This window comes from Ovis canadensis, chromosome 5 (genome assembly GCF_042477335.2).
Source record: "Ovis canadensis isolate MfBH-ARS-UI-01 breed Bighorn chromosome 5, ARS-UI_OviCan_v2, whole genome shotgun sequence".
NCBI lineage: Eukaryota > Metazoa > Chordata > Mammalia > Artiodactyla > Bovidae > Ovis > Ovis canadensis.
In genome coordinates, this window is record NC_091249.1 from 65,155,883 (window position 1) to 65,177,969 (window position 22,087).

At 45.6% G+C, this 22,087-nt stretch overlaps 1 protein-coding gene across 18 annotated transcripts in view; it reads left to right on the forward strand.

The window, feature by feature from the left end:
• Positions 1-22,087, forward strand: part of LOC138440417 (protocadherin gamma-C4) — a 166,580-nt gene that overhangs the window by 54,442 nt on the left and 90,051 nt on the right. The window contains exons 1-2 of one of the 18 annotated variants that reach the window (XM_069589906.1): positions 6,072-6,326; positions 7,347-8,699. The exons of 12 other annotated variants lie outside the window; for them this stretch is intronic. In XM_069589906.1, coding sequence (XP_069446007.1) covers positions 6,282-6,326; positions 7,347-8,699 — 1,398 coding nt within the window. In that variant the 5' untranslated portion in view covers positions 6,072-6,281. Of the gene's footprint in view, positions 1-902; positions 3,919-4,070; positions 8,700-8,738; positions 13,305-13,401; positions 17,899-17,964; positions 21,384-22,087 lie in introns of those variants that run through there. 5 more of the 18 variants (XM_069589887.1, XM_069589896.1, XM_069589893.1 and 2 more) reach the window with 5 other exon arrangements.

The following is a 22,087-nucleotide window of genomic DNA, read 5'->3' on the forward strand; positions in this document are numbered from 1 at the left end:
AACTCATCAGAAAGTCCAAGTCATTATCTAAGTTCCTTCAAATTTCCTTGAATGCAAAATCCTCTTCTTTATAGTTAACAGAAGGAGATACTTGAAAAGAGAAAAGGAAATGCTGCTCCCTCTATCACTTGCTCTCACACCTGACCTATTTTTTTGAAGCAGAAAGGGGAAAGTCACTGTATTTGTCTTATTACTTGGAGCCCTAAACACTAGGTGACTAGAGGTTTTCTCATCGTTCTGTCTGTAGGAGGGAAGGAGAATTCTGAATTATTTTTAAGGCAAAAATCTACTAATTTCAAGCACATAAAAGATGCCATTACATAAGCATCTGTCTTTTGCTTGTTTTCTGTTAGGAACTGCTTCAGTAAATAATTTCTTTACAAATTGCTGAAAGAAATTTCTTATTGTGGTACTTAATTTGTTCTACATCTTGTGTTTCTTTTCCCCTCAAATTACTAATTTAGATGACCCTTATAATAAGAAGTTTAAGATTATATTAATATTGATAATTTCTTGGTGAAAAAACTGAAATGGAAACTTACTTTTCAGTGTATGTTATTTGAATCTTCCAAATGCTGTAGGCTGTGCATGCACTATGAATTCACATAGAAAACTAAATATTTTAAAAATCAAAATAGCTTAAAAGTTTAACAACCATAACTATGTAAATTTTAAAAATCCCAGCCTACTTAAAGTTTAGCAATATTAGATGAGAAAATTTAGTACCATTATGTAATTAAATTTTGTAAACAAAATCTTAAGGAAACTTTACTCCAGGATTCTCACCATGAAAGTGGATGTCTTATAAAACAGCTTCAAATTGAGTAATCTATATATTCATTCAATATAATTATGTAAATATAAATGTACATATAAAATAAGAAAATATGGATATATTTCCAAAGAGGATTGCACATTTTAATTACTTCAGAAAATAACAACCTATAGAAAACAGTTGAAACATTATAAAAAATGAAATTTGAATAATTTATATATCTAGAAAGAGCAAAATGCTATAAAAAATGATAGTAAGGTTGTCTGATATTAATGACATTTAATAGAAATTTCATGTCATTTCATTTCCAACTAAAATATCCACAAGTGGTCATTGCTTTTGAAATATAAATGCACGACACAGAGAAATCTAAAATCATAATAGTAAGAGAGTAGTGTTTTGTCAGTCATCTATAGCAAAAGTATTTCGCATCTCAGTGGGTGTAGTAACGGCTTAGGACTCTGAGCGCCGCTGTTCACCAACTCTAAGAAAAGCTCAGTCAGCTTTCGGTCCGGTATTAGGGTCTGCAACTCCACAAAGCCGCTCGGATCCCACAAACAGACTCCGGGGCTGCAGAGTAACTCAGCCTCTGAACTTGGGGCACTACGGGTTTCTCCTGAGAAAAAAAAAATCGCCATAATTTGCAGGAGGAAAACAGAAGCTAAGGAATCAGCGTTCACAGGAAGTATTCTGAGGGGAAAACCTTTAGAGAAGCAACAATGGCCGCTCCAAAGAATCGCCTGCACCGCAGAAGAATGTTCCTTTTCTGCCTTTTCCTGGGGATGCTGTGGGAGACGGGGGCGAGCCAGATCCGCTACTCGGTACCTGAAGAGACAGAAAAAGGCTACATCGTGGGGAATATCTCCAAGGACCTGGGGCTGGAGCTCCGCGAGCTGGCAGAGCGGGGAGTCCGCATCGTCTCCAGAGGTAGGACGCAGCTGTTTGCTCTAAATCCACGAAGCGGCAGCTTGGTCACCGCAGGCAGGATAGACCGGGAGGAGCTCTGCGCTCAGAGCGCGCGGTGTCTGGTGAACTTTAAAGTCCTGGTTGAAGACAGGGTGCAACTTCACGGAATAGAAATAGAAGTCACTGATATCAACGATAATAACCCGAAATTCCAGGTCGAAAATCTGGAAGTAAAAATTAACGAAATCGCTCTGCCGGGAACACGTTATCCACTGCCAGAGGCTGTGGACCCGGATGTGGGCTTGAATTCCCTGCAGAGCTACCAGCTCAGCCCCAGTAACCACTTCTCCCTGGACGTGCAAACTGGAGACGACGGAGCTGTAAGCCCAGAGCTGGTGCTGGAGCGCGCCCTGGACCGCGAGGAGGAGGCTGCTCACTACCTGGTCCTCATCGCCACGGACGGAGGCGAACCGCGTCGCTCCAGCACAGTGCACATCCGAGTGACCGTGTTGGATACAAACGACAATGCCCCGGTTTTTGCTCAACCGATTTACCGAGTGAAAGTCCCAGAGAACGTGCCCCCGGGGACCCGGCTGCTTACTGTAAGCGCTAGCGACCCGGATGAAGGAACCAACGGGGAAGTGGCTTATAAATTCTGGAAAATTAGTGAAAAACAATCTCCATTATTCCAGCTGAATGAAAATACTGGCGAAATATCAACAGCAAAGAGTTTAGATTATGAAGAATGTGCATTTTATGACATGGAAATACAGGCAGAAGATGGTGGGGCATTGAAGGATCGGACTAAAGTACTCATTTCAGTAGAAGATGTCAATGATAATAGGCCTGAAGTGACCATTACATCGTTATTTAGTCCAGTGAGGGAAGATGCTCCTCAAGGAACAATAATCGTTCTTTTCAATGCTCATGACCGGGACTCTGGTAAGAATGGACAAGTTGTCTGTTCCATCGAGGAGATTCTACCTTTTCAGTTAGAAAAGTCAGTAGAAGACTATTATAGATTGCTGACAGTCCAAAATCTTGACCGAGAAAAAACCTCTGAATATAATATCACAGTGACTGCAACAGATAGAGGAACACCGCCTCAGTCCACGGAAATTCACATCATCCTGCACGTGGTTGACGTCAACGACAATCCACCCTCCTTCTCTCAAACCTCCTACTCTGTCTACCTCCCAGAGAACAACCCCAGAGGCACCTCCATCTTCTCTGTGACAGCCCATGACCCAGACAGCAATGAGAATGCTCGAGTTATTTACTCCCTAGAGGAAGACACCATCCAAGGGGCGCCTCTCTCCTCCTATGTTTCTATCAACTCGGACACTGGTGTGCTATTCGCACTGCGCTCCTTCGACTATGAGCAGTTTCGAGATCTTCAAATGCAGGTGAGGGCAAGCGACAGTGGGGACCCACCACTCAGCAGCAACGTATCACTGAGCATATTTGTGCTGGACCAGAACGACAACGTGCCAGAAATCCTGTATCCTGCCCTCCCTACCGATGGCTCCACAGGCGTGGAGCTGGCACCCCGTTCTGCAGAGCCAGGATACCTGGTGACCAAGGTGGTGGCAGTGGACAGAGACTCAGGACAGAACGCCTGGCTGTCCTACCGCCTGCTGAAGGCCAGCGAGCCAGGACTCTTCTCTGTGGGGCTGCACACGGGCGAGGTGCGCACGGCGCGGGCCCTGCTAGACAGAGATGCGATCAAGCAGAGCTTGGTGGTGGCAGTCCAGGACCACGGCCAGCCCCCTCTCTCTGCCACCGTCACGTTCACGGTGGCTGTGGCTGACAGCATCCCCGACGTCCTGGCTGATCTAGGCAACCTTGACTCTCCTGCCAACCCCGAGGACTCCGGCCTCACACTCTACCTGGTGGTGGCGGTGGCCGCGGTCTCCTGTGTCTTCCTCGCCTTTGTCATTGTGCTACTGGCGCTTAGGCTGAGGCACTGGCACGTGTCGCGTCTGCTCCAGGCTTCCGGCAGCGGGTTGGCTGGCGTGCCGGCGTCTCAGTTTGTGGGCGTGGACGGGGTTCGGGCTTTCCTGCAGACCTATTCGCACGAGGTCTCGCTCACTGCGGACTCAAGGAGGAGTCACGTGATATTCCCGCAGCCAAACTATGCGGACACGCTCATCAGTCAGGAAAGCTGTGAGAAAAGCGAGCCTTTGTGTGTTTCAGATGATTCCAGGTTTCCTATAGAAGACACCCCTTTCGTTCCAGTGAGTTCGACTTTTTCTTTACTTTAAAAAAAGTTGGTTTTCTCTTTAAGTGCTTTCATTTAAGGTAAGTTGATATTAACATATTTCTCACCATACATTTAATTTTAATTTTTTGCTCTAACACCTATAAGAGTCAGACGCGACTTAGCGACTGAACAACAATATAGGAGGCATTGATTACATTGTTGAAACAATCTTTGCTTTTTCATAATAATTAACCTAGAGTCAGTGGAAACCCTCTTGGGACAGCCCTCATCATCAGGCACTGGGCATGGCACTTTGGCTAAGGTTGCTTGAGTGGTGACCACAGTTCACTACTAATTCTTAGGGCAGGTTTCTATTCCTGAAATTTATTATTTTTGTTGTCTGCAATGGCTGCATTGTGAAATTCTTACTCTAAAAACATGTCTACAGCTGGTGCTATTTTTGTAAGGGTAAGTTAATAAGAAATACATTCTATTTGGAGAACTAAGTGAAAGCTCAAATTCAGTGCTTCTCTTCTGTTTCTGTGACCAGGGAACACCCTTTAGAGGTGATGTGTTTCAGGTCACATGTTTGTAGAAGTTGTTTGCATTTAGAGATCATTTCTGAGGATGATTCAAGCTTCAGTGATTATTTCCATATCCTCATACAGTATGTTTTATTCTTTTAATGGTGAAAAAATGCTCTTTTTAAACAATAAACATTTAATTTTGGTGAAAAATTTTAATACCATTGGTTCTCACCCTCTTAATACTATAATTATTAATGGTTTGAAACTCTGCTATAGTTTATATTTGCTGAAGAGCAGTTTCGTAGATTGGACCCCATGAGAAGACAAAACATGGGAAATAAAAATTATTCTTCAACTGTTACTTAGGATTCAACACTACAACTTTTGAGGCTAGAAATAAATTTGGATATGGGAGATGCTTTAGGAAAATATTCTCAGGAACTACTAGGGAGGTTCTAAGAATAGTCACTGGCTTTTAGATATAAAGAAAATAATTATTATGTAATGTGATTTTTAACACAATGTGATTTCAAGTAATAAATGACATTGTAGGAGACTTTGAAAACAATATTTGAAATTGACTCAAAATTCTACTTTAAACATGCTGAATATAAGGGCTAAATATGTCTGTCCATCATACAGATGTTTTAATTATTTCAAATGCTCTTTATTCCTAAACAAGTAGGAAAGACATAATGCATTGCTCAGGGTCATATTTTTAACCATGCAATAGGAAAACTATCATTTAAGGTTTCTGTCTTGGGGAGTAACCTTTAGTACTTGTTATACATAAATACTAAAATATGTGTTAATATGAAAAAAGTAATAACAGAAATATTTATGAAGACTGTATATCATGGTAGGTGACTACTATTCTCTGCCATAAAAGGTGATTTGTCTTTAAAAACAGTCCACAAGGCTCTTTGGATGGATGATTGGGCAGACTGTGGAAAATGCTGAGTTCTTGTTTTCTTAAATCAGGCAGGACTTTTGCATTGGTAAACAGTTTATATAATAAGCTTAAGGATAAAATTCTTCCCCATATTAATGTCTTGTCTTTAAAGAAGAGTTAATTAAAATATCTTGGATATCTTCAAAACAATGAGGTAATGGAATATGTAGTAAAGAATACTACATATTGATCATCTATGCAGTTGGGTGAGGGGTAAATGAAGATTCAATAATAATGCTCCCTAACTTCTTTTATAAGTTTGAAATTTTCCACAATAAACTTCTTGAAAAACTTAAGTATAAAGACACTGCCTATATACTTTACTGAAACTAAAACTTGGGCAATTACATAACTATATATCTTTAGATAGATATATATTCTGGGCTTCCTTGGTGGCTCAGTCGTAAAGAATCCGCCTGCCAATGCAGGAGACACCGATTCAATCCCTGGTCCAGGAAGATTCCCCGGAGAAGGAAATGGCAACCTACTCCAGTATTCTTGCTTGGAAAAAAAAACATGGGTAGAAGATCCTGGCGGGCTACAGGCCATGGGGTCGCAAAGAGTTGGACACAACCTACCGTCTGAAAAACAACACATTCTGGAGAGAAATTGTCTCAAGACGAAAATGTGAGACTGCGATCCCACACGAGGCCTCTGGGCGCCGCTGTCGGCCAGTGCAGGGCTAGCGCTGACATCCGAGATTCCTGAGCCTCTAGGCTGGGATTTCCAGCGCAGCTACCAACAGAGAGAAGGAAACCCGCTCACACACCCAGGCTCCTGGCTGGGCACTCTGTGCCCAGCACAAACGGATTCCCAGCTCCGCCTGTCCTGGGCCGAAAGTTCTTCTAGTGATGCCATGAACTGCAGTTTCTTTGGCTTTTCGGAAAGATTGGGACCCACCGAGAACTAAAGCGCGCAATGGGAGGGAGCTGCACGCAGACACGCCCGGCTGACCGGAGGCAGGTACTGTTTCTCTTCCTGCTGCCTTTGTTCTACCCCGCGCTCTGCGAGCAGATCCGCTACTCGATTCCCGAGGAGCTGGCCAAGGGCTCCGTGGTAGGGAATCTCGCCAGGGATTTAGGGCTCAGTGTCCTGGATGTGTCGGCTCGAAAGCTGCGAGTTAGCGCGGAGAAGCCGCTCTTCAACGTAGACGCGGAGAGCGGGGACTTACTTGTAAAGGACCGAATAGACCGTGAGGAGATATGCAAAGAGAGAAAAAGATGTGAATTGCAGTTGGAAGCCGTGGTGGAAAATCCTTTAAATATTTTTCATATCATTGTGGTTGTTGAGGATATTAATGACCATGCTCCTCAATTCGATAAAAAGAAAATACATTTAGACATTTTTGAATCTGTATCCGCAGGTGCCCGAATATCCCTGGACCCTGCCACTGACCCCGATATAAACATGAACTCAGTTAAAGATTATCAGATAAATCCTAACCCTTATTTCTCATTAATGGTTAGAGTTAATTCTGACGGTGGCAGATACCCAGAATTATCCTTGGAGAAACCCCTAGACCGAGAAGAGCAGCGATCCCATAGCTTGATATTGACTGCCTGGGATGGAGGGGACCCTCCACGAAGTGCCACCGCTCAAATAGAAATCTCTGTCAAGGACACCAATGATAACCCCCCGGTGTTCAGCCAAGATGAATATAGACTTAGCGTTAGTGAAAATCTACCCCCTGGGTCCTCCGTGTTGCTGGTGACAGCCACTGACCAGGATGAGGGGGCCAATGCTGAAATAAACTACTACTTCAGGAGCACTGCTCAGAGTACAAGACACAAGTTCTCATTGGATGAGAAAACAGGCATGATTAAGAATAACCAGTCATTGGATTTTGAGGATATAGAAAGATACACCATGGAAGTGGAAGCAAAGGACGGAGGTGGTCTCTCTTCCCAATGTAAAGTAATCATAGATATCCTCGATGAAAACGACAACATCCCGGAAATAATCATTACTTCTCTCTCTGATCAGATTTTGGAGGGTTCTCTACCAGGAATGGTTGTTGCCCTTTTCAAAACACGGGACCAGGATTCTGGAGGAAACGGTGAAGTCACCTGTCATGTCGGAAGAGATGTTCCTTTCAAGATTTCTTCTTCTTCTAATAATTACTACAAGCTGGTGACAGATGGGGATCTAGACCGAGAGCAGACTCCGGAATACAACGTCACCATCACAGCCACCGACCGGGGCAAGCCTCCTCTCTCCTCCAGCACTACCATTACCCTACACATCACGGACATAAACGACAACGCTCCGGTTTTCCACCAGGCCTCCTACGTCGTCCACGTGCCAGAAAACAACCCGCCTGGAGCTCCCATCGCGCAAGTCAGCGCCTCCGACCCTGACCTAGGGCCCAATGGCCATGTCTCCTACTCCATCGTGGCCAGCGACCTGCAGCCGCGCGCACTGTCGTCCTACGTGTCCGTGAACCCGCAGAGCGGAGTGGTGTTCGCGCAGCGCGCCTTCGACCACGAGCAGCTGCGCGCCTTCGAGCTGACGCTGCAGGCCCGCGACCACGGCTCGCCCGCGCTCAGCTCCAACGTGAGCCTGCGCGTGCTGGTGGGCGACCGCAACGACAACGCGCCCAGGGTGCTGTACCCGGCGCTGGGGCCCGACGGCTCGGCGCTCTTCGACACGGTGCCGCGCGCCGCGCAGCCCGGCTACCTGGTCACCAAGGTGGTGGCGGTAGACGCCGATTCTGGACACAACGCCTGGCTGTCCTACCACGTGCTGCAGGCCAGCGAGCCCGGACTGTTCAGCGTGGGGCTGCGCACGGGCGAGGTGCGCACGGCGAGGGCCTTGGGCGACAGGGACGCGGCCCGCCAGCGCCTGCTGGTCGCTGTGCGCGATGGGGGACAGCCGCCCCTCTCGGCCACCGCCACGCTGCTCCTGGTTTTCGCCGACAGCCTGCAGGAGGCGCTGCCGGACCTCAGTGACCGGCCCGCGCCGTCTGACCCCCAGGCCGAGCTGCAGTTTTACCTGGTGGTGGCCTTGGCCTTGATCTCGGTGCTCTTCCTCCTGGCAGTGATTCTGGCGGTCGCCCTGCACCTGCGACGCTCCTCCAGCCCTGCTGCTTGGGGCTGCTTTAAGCCTGGTCTCTGTGTCAAGTCTGGACCGGTGGTTCCTCGCAACTACAGTGAAGGAACTTTACCTTATTCGTACAATCTGTGCGTTGCCCATACTGGAAAGACAGAGTTTAATTTTCTAAGATGTAGTGAGCCATTGGATCCCACTCAAGACATAGTGTGTGGTGATTCTCCTGGGGCCCTAATTCCACTTCATAGTGGGAATGACTTGGCTACACATCCTGAGACCCTAACACCGGTAAGTTTCATTTTTTTCTTCTGTAATATTCTATTTTTTTCATATTTTGGGCGTACTATTTCACTTTTACATCTAGACTCATATTTAGAAAATCCATAACTAATCACTGTCTTGTCTTTTCAGTTTTTACTGACTACATTTTCAACACTCATTTTGTTCATAAGTTGCTCTGTAATTCAGAAAGGATGTAACTAAATTGGAGATATCTTTTCAAGCCTAAGTTAGCAAAACAGGCTGTGGTCTTGGCTTCTTACCAAGTAAATAAATAATTTGAAGTTTAATAATATTCAAGTACTCCTTAAATATCAAAGCAGATACTCATATCAAAGAAACATGTGTTGCAGATAATTCTGTATGTGCATTCTAGTATCTTCATTTATTTTAACATTTTTAAAAACTGTTGGGACTTCCCTGGCAGCCCAGTGGTTAAGACTCTGTGCTTCCAATACAGGAGGTGGGATTTCAACCCTCAGTCAGGGAACTAAGATCCTGCATGGTGCAGCCAAAAACAAAATAAAATTAGATTTTAAAAATATAAATAAAACTGTAAGCATTTGAGGGGACGTAGCAGATCCATGAATCCCTGAAATTGCATGCAAAGTTACAGATGTATGCAGTTTTCCTGGCAGAGGAGTAAAAACTTTCATTCTATTGCCAAGTGTTGCTATGGGCCCCAAATCTTAATACTAACTACCCTAGAGGAATTTCTCTCTTCAATTTTTGGTCCTTCTGGTTTTTCTTTTATATATATTTTTCTTGGTACTCAAATTATATTCTTTCCAAATCTTTTTTCCTTTTCATTGAAGATAAGGAATTTCCCAGAAAGCAAATGAAATGTCATTGTGCTCTGTGCACAATCTCTGACTCTGATTATCTTTGAAGACAAAAGACAAAATCTTTAAAGAGTTTAATGGGGGGGGGGGCATAGTGACATAAATGTTTCTAAAGAACCTGTTCTCTCTTTATGAAAGAAGTGAACCTCCAAACTCCTCATCTTTGAGGAGAGACCTACTACTGGATTGATGGGAATATACACCTGAAGATGTGTGGGCCAGTATATTTTGGACTTTCATATAAAATGCAAAGAGATTATTTATAGTGCCATCAACACCCTGGTGAAAACAGGTCATTTGATATGCTTATTTCTTTAAAAACCCACATCACCATTTCTAACTCTGTTTTTAAAAATTGTTTTATAGCACTTGTATGTATTCTCTTCCCATTGCAATAGAGACATGTTCCTTTTAGTTTGTGACTACCAGCTCAACTCATTTGGGTCAAGTTAACTTCTAATAACCTATAATAAAAATACATTTTCCAAAAAAATTCATTGAGGCACAATAAAACTATTTTAGAAAAATTTGAAAGCCTTTTACACAATCTTAATGCTAAACAAATATAATTAGTTAACCAACATAAAACTTAAAAATCTTAAGTGAATTAAAAGGGATTATCATAATAATCTCTATATGAATGTCTACTAAACACTGTTGGACCATTTAAATCAGAATTTCAAATAAAATTGTAAGGTTTTTCTGAATATAGTTAGACGCTCATAGGAAATAAAAGAAGCATTACTTACCTTTGAAAGTGGATATATTTCTATTGGGAAAATAAGTGTTGCAAATATAAATTTAATCGACCATTATTTAATACTCTGTAGTACTTTCGTTCCACTTTATTCCACCGAGTAATGGCAATCCACCTCCAGTATTCTTGCCTGGGAAATCCCATGGACAAAGGAGCCTGGCGGGCTACAGCCCATGGGGTCGCAAAAGAGTCGGACGCGACTTGGGGACTAAACAACAACAAGAAAACTACAGATATCAGTGGAGAAACCAAAGAAGAAATATAAAATAAAATAAAATATATAACAAAAAATAGAGTTCCCTTTGTTTTCTATTGCATACATAAATGGGTGCAGTAACTTCTGAGGACTCTGAGCGCCGCTGTTCACCTACTAGGAGAGAAGGGCAGCCAGCGCTCAACCCGGATTCTCGGGGCTCCAGCTACATAAAGCTCCACGGTTCCTGAAAACCAGCTCCAGGGTTGCAGCGAAACTCATCTCAGAATTTAAGGTGCGCAGGCCGCAGAGACTTCCTGCAGCCAGAGTAAGAAAAAGGAACCAGCCAAAACACAGCGTGCCCAGTGAGGACATAGCGAGAATCCCGTCACCAGACAACAATGGCCGCTCAAAGGAATCGCTCCTACCTCAGCGCGCTGGTCCAGCTCTGCCTTCTCCTCTGTTTGTCGTGGGAGACCGAAGCTCGGCAGATCCGCTACTCGGTTCCCGAGGAGTTAGAGAAAGGCTCTTTTGTGGGCAACATCTCCAAAGACTTGGGACTGGAGCCCCGGGAGCTAGCGGAGCGAGGAGTCCGCATCGTTTCCAGAGGTAGGACGCAGCTCTTTGCTCTGAACCCGCGAAGCGGCAGCTTGGTCACCGCGGACAGGATAGACCGGGAGGAGCTTTGCGCTCAGAGCGCGCGGTGTCTGGTGAGTTTTAACATTCTTGTGGAAGACAGGGTGAAACTTTTCGGAGTAGAAATAGAAGTAACTGATATCAATGATAATGCACCAAAATTTCAAGCAGAAAATCTAGATGTAAAAATTAATGAAAACGTCGCTCCAGGAATGCGTTTTCCTCTCCCGGAAGCTGTTGATCCAGATGTGGGCGTGAACTCCCTACAGAGCTACCAGCTCAGCTCCAATAAGCACTTCTCTCTGGCAGTTCAAAGCCGTGTCAATGGCGTTAAGTCCCCTGAGCTGGTGCTGGAGCACGCCCTGGATCGCGAGGAAGAGGCAATGCACCGTCTGGTTCTCACTGCCGTCGACGGGGGAGACCCTCTCCGATCTGGCACTGTCCTCATCAGTGTGACTGTTTTCGATGCAAATGACAATGCACCAGTCTTCAGTTTGCCTGAATACAGAGTGAGTGTTCCGGAGAACTTGCCTGTGGGCTCACGGCTGTTGACAGTCACCGCCACCGACAGGGATGAAGGTGCCAATGGAGAAGTGACATATTCATTCCGAAAACTACCTGACACACAATTATTGAAATTCCAACTAAACAAAAATACTGGGGAAATAAAGCTATCAGAAAATCTAGATTACGAAGAAACAGGTTTCTATGAAATAGAAATACAAGCTGAAGATGGAGGGGCATATCTTGCAACTGCTAAAGTATTGATTACAATAGAAGATGTAAATGACAACAGTCCAGAAGTAACCATCACATCTCTGTTTAGTCCCCTGATGGAAGATTCACCTCTGGGGACTGTTATAGCTCTTTTAAATGTGCATGATCTGGACTCTGGGCAGAATGGACAAGTCACCTGTTCCATATTGGGGAATCTACCATTTAAATTAGAAAAATCGATTGATAGTTATTATAGATTGGTGACACACAAAGTTCTTGACAGGGAACAGATATCCTCTTACAATATCACATTAAGAGCCACAGATGGAGGAAGTCCACCCCTATCAACAGAAACTCACTTCATCCTGCAAGTGGCAGATATCAATGACAACCCACCTACCTTCTCTCACATCTCCTACTTTACCTATATCCCAGAGAACAACCCCAGAGGGGCCTCCATCTTCTCAGTGACTGCACTGGACCCAGACAGCAAAGAAAATGCCCAGGTTATTTACTCCCTATCTGAAGACACTATCCAGGGGGCACCACTATCCTCCTATGTCTCCATCAGTTCTGACACAGGAGTCCTATATGCACTGCGATCCTTCGACTATGAGCAGTTCCGTAATCTGAAGATGCAAGTGATAGCCACTGACAGTGGGGACCCACCACTCAGCTCCAACGTATCACTGAGCATATTCGTGCTGGACCAGAATGACAATGCGCCAGAAATCCTGTATCCTGCCCTCCCTACCGATGGCTCCACAGGCGTGGAACTGGCACCCCGTTCTGCAGAGCCTGGCTATCTGGTCACCAAGGTGGTGGCAGTGGACAGAGACTCAGGACAGAACGCCTGGCTGTCCTACCGCCTGCTCAAGGCCAGCGAGCCAGGGCTCTTCTTGGTGGGGCTGCACACGGGCGAGGTGCGCACAGCGCGGGCCCTGCTGGACAGAGACGCGCTCAAGCAGAGCCTGGTGGTGGTGGTCCAGGACCACGGCCAGCCCCCTCTCTCGGCCACCGTCACGCTCACAGTGGCTGTGGCCGACAGCATTCCTGATGTCCTTGCTGATCTGGGCAGCTTGGAGGTCCCGCCGGCCTCTGATGCTTCAGACCTCACCCTGTATCTGGTGGTGGCGGTGGCCGCGGTCTCCTGCGTCTTCCTCGCCTTTGTCATTGTACTGGTTGCGCTCAAGCTGAGAGGCTGGCACAAATCACGTCTGCTCCAGGCTTCCGGAGGCGGATTGGGCGTACCAGCCTCGCACTTTGTGGGCGTGGACGGGGTTCGGGCTTTCCTGCAGACCTATTCGCACGAGGTCTCGCTCACCGCGGACTCTCGGAGGAGTCATGTGATCTTTCCGCAACCCAACTACGCGGACACACTTATCAGCCAGGAGAGCTGTGAGAAAAAAGATCCTCTGTCTTTGTTAGATGATTCGAAGTTTCCTGTAGAAGATACCCCTTTGGTGCCAGTGAGTTCTATTTTTGCTCCTTTTCTCACCTTTAAGAATTATGATTAGTTTTACTCTTTAGGTTTGAAGCATGATGGCGGGATCCTAATCCTTTTTTTTTTTTTCACTTTTTCCTCCATTTCGATGGCATTCACTTCTTGCTAAAACATTGAGGAATGGAACTTGATGGTTATTAAGACTGATATGTTTTTACTTTCTGGTAAATATTCACTTAGTCCTAGTGAAGGTTTATTATCATAGACTGTTATGCTTAGCTTCACAGAGTCTTGTGTTTTATAGTTTTGTTTGGCAATTCCTAAGAGAGGACTTTCATACAGAAATGTCTTTTCAATTTGTGTGCTCTCCTGGTGGCTACACGCTGAAATCCTTAGACAAGCCTGCCTCTTGTTTTGAAGTCAGGCCTGGTAAGAATAGGTAAATGTCAGAAACAAATGCATTAGCCTTACTGGAAATCCTACCCATTTTCAGTAATATTCCATTAACAATTCATAACAACGTGTGCTTAAATTTTTGAAGTATAATCATACCTGGTAACACTGCAGCATCCATTTTGCCTGTGATTCTCATTTCATACTGTCATGTGGAAGATATACCATTTTAATTTTACTTTCCTTGTTCTATAGGGACTCTAGAGAACCGATAAAAGGTATTATGTTAAGCAGACTTGAGGTTCTGCTTTCTCTGTGCTTTTTTGTTAAATTCTCCAGTCTCTAAGGCTGAAATATATACATAATTTAGGGAGATAGATTGGTACATGTTCCCAAGTACAGGAGCAAAGATGTATGCCAAAGTCATTTCAGTGACTATAGAGAGAATGGAAGATCCACCTGAAACTCTGAAAACTCTGAAATTTACAGTCAAAATAAGCTTAAAGTTAAAGTCATTTCTGCATGAGAAGTGAATCAAGCAGAGAAGTGCACAGAATTCTAAACAGATGGTCAGTGGAATTACTGATGAGTCCATTTAAAGTGATGATAGTGATGTATTTGGTTTGATCTCTTACTATTCTATTAATTTATTATTAATATTCTTCTAAACTAATATGGTAGCATAAGGTCAAATCATGCCCTAATGTGTTTTAAAGTGTTTATGAGACCATGATTTTTTCCCCATGTTGTTCAACTTTTGTTCAAGGATATGTCTGTGGAAAAAGAGCATAGTTATTATCTTTGGAGTTATAGTTAATAACTTTTATTTTTTAACTTCCAAATAATTGAATCTTTTAAATTTCTGACCATGAGAGTCAAAATTATTCTGCATATATTTCAAATAATTCTATTATTTTGAAAAAACACAGGTTTAAAAAACCCTACTCTTTTGGCATGGTAGCTATGGTTAGCAATTATGTTAAAATATGATTATTTAAAAGCAATATAGGTCACCTTAGATGATGGTAATGAATATTAAAGTGGTTGCATTCTAGTTCTTAAGTATGGGGGGATAGATTAAGGCTAGATTGAAGACCAAAAATAATTTTCATGCTTATCTTTAGTACTTTCCTTTGTGGGAACTTACTCTTAAAAGGATCTACTGTGATTGCCTCTGGATAGAACTGGATAGAAGCAGGAGGTGGAATAGGAGACCTATTTTGCATTCTACATTCTTCTGTGCCTTTTAGATATTTTAAAGAACTATTTCACCCTATTCAAAAATCTATGTAAATTTTTAACATATAAAATATTGGTTTAGCCAAAAAGTTCGTTCGGGTGTTCCCGTAAGATATTACAAACTTTTGGTCAACCCAATATATAATAGTTTTGACCATGTGAAAAAAATTTTCATGAAGAAAACAGAATCACCGGAGGAATAAGGTTCAAATATTTTAGCTGCGATCACCTTGTCTTTAATAAAAGACTTCCTGAAATAAAGCAGAAAACGTAAGCTGCGGTTCCACACGAAGCCTCTGGGCGCCGCTGTCTGCCAGTGCAGGGCAAGCTCTGAAGCCCGGGATTCCTCAGCCTCTAGCCAGGGATTTCCTGCGCAGCCACCAACACAGAGAGAAGGAAACCCGCTTATACACTGGAGCTCCTGGCCGCGCAGATTCTCCCTAGCATACAAGGATTCTCAGCCCCTAGACTGGGGGTTCCGCCTGTCCTGGGCCAAATGCTTTACCAGTGTGCCATGTGCACTTTCTCCAACTAGAAAGACTGGGACCCAGCAAGAACTAGAGCGCGCAATGGGAGGGAGCTGCACGCAGACACGCCCGGCTGACCGGAGGCAGGTACTGTTTCTCTTCCTGCTGCCTTTGTTCTACCCCGCGCTCTGCGAGCAGATCCGCTACTCGATTCCCGAGGAGCTGGCCAAGGGCTCCGTGGTAGGGAATCTCGCCAGGGATTTAGGGCTCAGTGTCCTGGATGTGTCGGCTCGAAAGCTGCGAGTTAGCGCGGAGAAGCTGCTCTTCAACGTAGACGCGGAGAGCGGGGACTTACTTGTGAAGGACCGAATAGACCGTGAGCAGATATGCAAAGAGAGAAGATGTGAATTGCAGTTGGAAGCCGTGGTGGAAAATCCTTTAAATATTTTTCATATCATTGTGGTTGTTGAAGATATTAATGACCATGCTCCTCAATTCCATAAGGATGAAATATACTTAGAAATCAGTGAATCTGTCAGCCCGGGGACTGGAACAATTCTTGAACCTGCAGATGATCCCGATATTAGTATGAATTCACTGAGCAAATACCAACTAAGTCCTAATGAGTATTTCTCGTTAGTGGTGAAAGACAATCCTGACGGGGGCAGGTATCCAGAACTGGTATTGAAGAAAGCCCTGGACCGAGAAACCCAAAGCGTTCACCATTTGGTGTTGACAGCCTTAGACAGCGGGGATCCGCCGCAAAGCGGCACAGCTCGGATCCGAGTCCTGGTGGTGGATGCCAACGATAATCCCCCTGTGTTCAGCCAAGATGTGTACAAGGTCAGCCTTCGGGAAGATGTGCCCCCAGGCACCTTCGTGCTGAGGGTAAGCGCTACCGATCAAGACGAAGGCTTCAATGCAGAGATCACCTACTCATTCCTTGGTGTGGCTGATACAGCCCGGCACGTGTTCTCTCTGGATTCTGCTACAGGAAACATCATAACTCATCAACCCTTGGATTTTGAAAATGTAGGACGATACGCCATGGTTGTGGAAGCAAAGGACAGAGGATCCCTCTCTACACGGTGTAAAGTAATTATAGAGGTTTTGGACGAAAATGACAACAGCCCAGAAATAATCATCACCTCTCTCTCAGATCAGATTTTGGAGGATTCCCCGCCAGGAATGGTTGTGGCTCTCTTCAAAACACGGGACCAGGATTCCAAGGAAAATGGAGAAGTCACGTGTAATTTAAGTAGAGACATTCCGTTTAAAATTCATTCTTCTTCTAATAGTTACTACAAGTTAGTAACAGATGGGGCCCTGGACAGAGAACGGACTCCGGAATACAACGTCACTATCACAGCCATTGACCGGGGCAAGCCGCCCCTCTCCTCCAGCACTACCATTACCCTACGCATCACCGATGTCAACGACAACGCTCCGGTTTTCCACCAGGCTTCCTATGTGATCCACGTGGCAGAGAACAACCCACCCGGCGTTTCCGTCGCGCAGGTCAGCGCCTCAGACCCTGACCTAGGGCCCAACGGCCACGTCTCCTACTCCATCGTGGCCAGCGACCTGGAGCCACGCGCGCTGTCGTCCTACGTGTCCGTGAACCCGCAGAGCGGCGTGGTCTTCGCGCAGCGCGCCTTCGACCACGAGCAGCTGCGCGCCTTCGAGCTGACGCTGCAGGCCCGCGACCACGGCTCGCCCGCGCTCAGCTCCAATGTGAGCCTGCGCGTGCTGGTGGGCGACCGCAACGACAACGCGCCCAGGGTGCTGTACCCGGCGCTGGGGCCCGACGGCTCGGCGCTCTTCGACACGGTGCCGCGCGCCGCGCAGCCTGGCTACCTGGTCACCAAGGTGGTGGCGGTGGACGCAGACTCTGGACACAACGCCTGGCTGTCCTACCACGTGCTGCAGGCCAGCGAGCCCGGACTGTTCAGCGTGGGGCTGCGCACGGGCGAGGTGCGCACGGCGAGGGCCTTGGGCGACAGGGACGCGGCCCGCCAGCGCCTGCTGGTCGCTGTGCGCGATGGGGGACAGCCGCCCCTCTCGGCCACCGCCACGCTGCTCCTGGTTTTCGCCGACAGCCTGCAGGAGGCGCTGCCGGACCTCAGTGACCGGCCCGCGCCGTCTGACCCCCAGGCCGAGCTGCAGTTTTCCCTGGTGGTGGCCTTGGCCTTGATCTCGGTCCTCTTCCTCCTGGCAGTGATTCTGTCCATCGCCGTGCGCCTTCGAAGCTCTTCCAGCCCCAGCGTCAGGGGCTTCTTTGGGTCTATTCTTTGTTCTAAGTCTGGTCCTGAGATTCCTCATAACTACAGTGAGGGAACGTTGCCCTATGCCTATAATTTATGTGTGCCTGGGAATCAAACTAATCCAGAACTTAATTTTCTCACATCTGTTAAACACTGTCCTGCTACACAAGATATTCTCAACAAAGATAACTCTTCAGTGCTATTGGATAGCATTTTAACTCCTAGTGTTGAAGCAGATAAGAACACTTTTAAACAGGTAAGTACTTAATACTTTTTATATTCCAGTATGCCAATATATTCTAATATAGCACTGTTATTTTGAGATTTTAGATTCCATCTCTTGATAAAATTCCTAAAATAAATCTATTTCAAACTCAAAGGTATTACTGTTAAGACTAAAGTTTACGATGCTGCAAACCCTCTACTATTCAAATATATTTTAAGGTAAAGTATATAGAGAAGGCTTAGGTCAATTTTTCATGAAATAGAATTTTTTTCTTTTTTTTTCTTTTTTTTGGTGGTGGCATGTGGGATATTAGTTCCCTGACCAGGGATTGAAGCTGCACCTCTTTGCACTGGAAGCATGGAGTCTCAACCACTGGACCACAAGGGAAATCCCTAGAATACCTTTTAATTAAGGATATGGACTACAGTTACAGATTGATGTTGTGGTATTTTAAATGACAACTCTAACGCGATCCATATTCTCTCCAATGTTTATCTTACTCAACAAAGAAACATTGGTAAGAATTATAGTCATAATCCTAACTGATGATTTTGTTGGAACCGTGCTAGTCAGTCCATAAAAACCAAAGGGAATCAAATCTAACTTGCAGGTGTTCAGTTCCAGTAGTCTGAAATTTTTTTTAAGATTAGCAATGCTTTTTAATAATTATTCTTTTCATAAGTGCCCTTGGTAAACCTTTAACATCATATCACACAACTTTATTGTCTGCAATTTTATGCTTTACAAATGCTTGTGATTCTCAAAGAGGGGAGTGTAATAACTTCCGAACAGGAACAATAGTTGCGTTTTTAGTTCTCGTTGCAATAATAAGATTGGGCTCCAGGCGCCGCTGTTCACCAATTAGGGAACGGGAAGCTGCAAGCTACAGAGTCCCTCCCTCCCCGCTACCTCTACTTCACAAAGCTGAGTGAGGTGGATACTCACAGATCCTGATGCTAAAAACTTGAAAGTACTTCTCTTCGCTCTCTAATATATTTTTGGATGTAGTCGGCCAGGGACTTCGCAGATACATAAGCTGATTCAGAACCAAAAGTCCCAAGAAACCGCGGAGTATCGGCTAAGTCATGGCGAATCGGCAACTGCTTCTGGATCGCAGCGGGCTGGTCCTACTGTATATTTTCCTGGGGACGCTGCGGGAGTCGGGGGCCGGGCAGATCCGATACTTGGTGCCAGAAGAGACAGAGAAAGGCTTCTTCGTGGGCAGTATTTCCAAGGACCTGGGGCTGGAGCCCAGGGAACTGGCGGAGCGCGGAGTCCGCATTGTCTCCAGAGGAAAGACGCAGCTTTTCGCTCTAAATCCGCGAAGTGGCAGCTTGATCACCGCGGGTAGGATAGACCGGGAGGAGCTATGTGAGGCGGTTTCCTCCTGTTTTTTAAACATGGAGATACTTGTGGAAGATACCCTGAAGATTTACGGAGTGGAGGTGGAAATAATGGATATTAATGATAACGCCCCTAGCTTCCAGGAGGAGGAAGTAGAGATAAAAGTCAGTGAACACGCAACTCTGGGATCGCGATTTCCTCTTCCTAACGCTAGGGATCCAGACGTGGGAATGAACTCCCTCCAGCGCTACCAGCTCAATCCTAACAGTTACTTTTCCTTGCAAGTACGAGGCAGAACGGATGGGGCCAAGAATCCTGAGCTAGTGCTGGAGAGGAGCCTGGACCGGGAAACACAGGCTGCTCATCACCTCCTCCTCACAGCCTTAGATGGAGGAGATCCCATCCGCCAGGGCACTATTCCGGTTCGCGTGGTGGTCCTCGATGTAAATGATCATATCCCCAAATTTACACAATCTACATATGAAGTGAGCGTTCCTGAGAACCTCAACTCTGGAACTCGGGTGCTCACGGTGAATGCAACTGACCCAGATGAGGGAATCAACGGGCAAGTAGTGTATTCATTCCGAAATGTGGAAAGCAAAGCTTCTAAAATATTCCAGTTGAATTCTCTATCTGGAGATGTCTTAATAGAGGGTTCTCTGGATTTTGAGAAATATAGATTATATGAGATGGAAATTCAAGCCCAAGATGGTGGAGGTCTCTCTACCACTGCTAAAATGTTGGTCACAGTTGTGGATGTGAATGATAATGCTCCAGAAATAACTATCACATCTTCTACTAATTCGGTGCTGGAAAACTCTCCTCCCGGTACGGTGATTGCTCTGCTAAATGTGCAAGATCAAGACTCTGGAGAAAATGGTCAAGTTTCCTGCTTCATTCCAAATAATCTGCCTTTTAAACTAGAAAAGACTTATGGAAATTATTACAAGTTGATAACAAACAGAGCATTGGACAGGGAGCAGGTTCAGAGCTATGATATAACACTGACAGCAACAGATCAGGGAAGTCCACCCTTGTCTACAGAAACTCATATTTTACTGAATGTAGCAGATGACAATGATAACCCACCCACTTTTACCGACTCCTCTTATTCTGCCTACATTCTGGAAAACAACCCCAGAGGGGCCTCCTTCTTCTCCGTGACTGCACTTGACCAGGACAGCAAAGAGAATGCCCAGGTCACTTATTCTCTGGCAGAGGATACCCTCCAGGGAGCACCTCTGTCCTCCTACATCTCCATAAACTCAGACACCGGCATTCTGTATGCCCTGTGTTCCTTCGACTATGAACAGTTCCATGAAATGCAGTTGTGGGTGACAGCGCATGACAGTGGGAACCCACCACTCAGCAGCAACGTATCACTGAGCATATTCGTGCTGGACCAGAATGACAACGTACCCGAAATCCTGTATCCCGCCCTCCCCACGGATGGTTCCACCGGTGTGGAGCTGGCACCCCGCTCCGCAGAGCCTGGCTATCTGGTCACCAAGGTGGTGGCAGTGGACAGAGACTCGGGACAGAACGCCTGGCTGTCCTACCGCCTGCTCAAGGCCAGCGAGCCAGGGCTCTTCTTGGTGGGGCTGCACACGGGCGAGGTGCGCACAGCGCGGGCCCTGCTGGACAGAGACGCGCTCAAGCAGAGCCTGGTGGTGGCGGTCCAGGACCACGGCCAGCCCCCTCTCTCGGCCACCGTCACGCTCACCGTGGCTGTGGCTGACAGCATCCCAGATGTCCTGGCTGATCTAGGCAGCCTAGAGTCTCCAGCCACCCCCGAAGACTCAGGCCTCACACTCTATCTGGTGGTGGCGGTGGCCGCGGTGTCCTGCGTCTTCCTCGCCTTTGTCATTGTGCTACTGGCGCTCAGACTGCGGCGCTGGCACATGTCGCGTCTGCTCCAGGCTTCGGGCAGCGGGTTGGCTGGCGTGCCGGCGTCTCAGTTTGTGGGCGTGGACGGGGTGCGGGCTTTCCTGCAGACCTATTCGCACGAGGTCTCGCTCACCGCGGACTCTCGGGGGAGTCACGTGATCTTCCCTCAGCCGAACTATGCGGACACGCTCATCAGTCAAGAGAGCTGTGGGAAAAGCGAGCCTCTTTTGATAACTGAAGATTCAGCTACAGGTTTAGGCAAATGTGATCCTACTGGTAATCAGGTGAGATTTATTTCCTGCCTTCCAATTGTTGATGTCTGTGCATAGGTCTTTTAAGATTACTTTTTTTTTTCCCCTGAGCCTGTTGTATAAACTGTTTGGGAGGGGTGTATGTTCTTGTATAAAGCAAAGCATGTGAAATTCTGTACTTTACCTTTCATCAGGTTATCATCATTTTCCAGAAAGGTTTTGTGAAAGTTTCTTTTTTTTTCTTTTGGTCCTGGCAGTTTCTTTGTTTCTTTGTTTTAATTTCAGAGGTCCAGTTCTGTTATCATTGGTTTTAAATTGAATTTTAGTAATATTTTTCTATCATCAGTGTTTGGCTATCAGTGTAAACTGGTTGTGTTCAAGTTAATGATTCATAAACATTTTTATTTATTTCACTTCAGCTTTGTATTGCCTCCACGGATTTATAATTATATTCTACCATTATTTGTTTTACTTCTAATATTCATGTTGATTCAACAGCATACTTACTCTAGCTCTTTTTCTTCATCTATAATACATATACACACATACTCACACATATACACTTTTGCACACATCAGCTTTTTTTTTCTGAGCACAAAACAATTCTCTTTTGACTTTTGGTGACTAGAATTATGTTTAGCTTCTGTCGATTATTTTAACCTTATCTCATTTCTTTGCCTCATTAAAATAAGACATATGACTCCCTTTTAAATATGAGGTTCTCTTGGGAGAGAAAA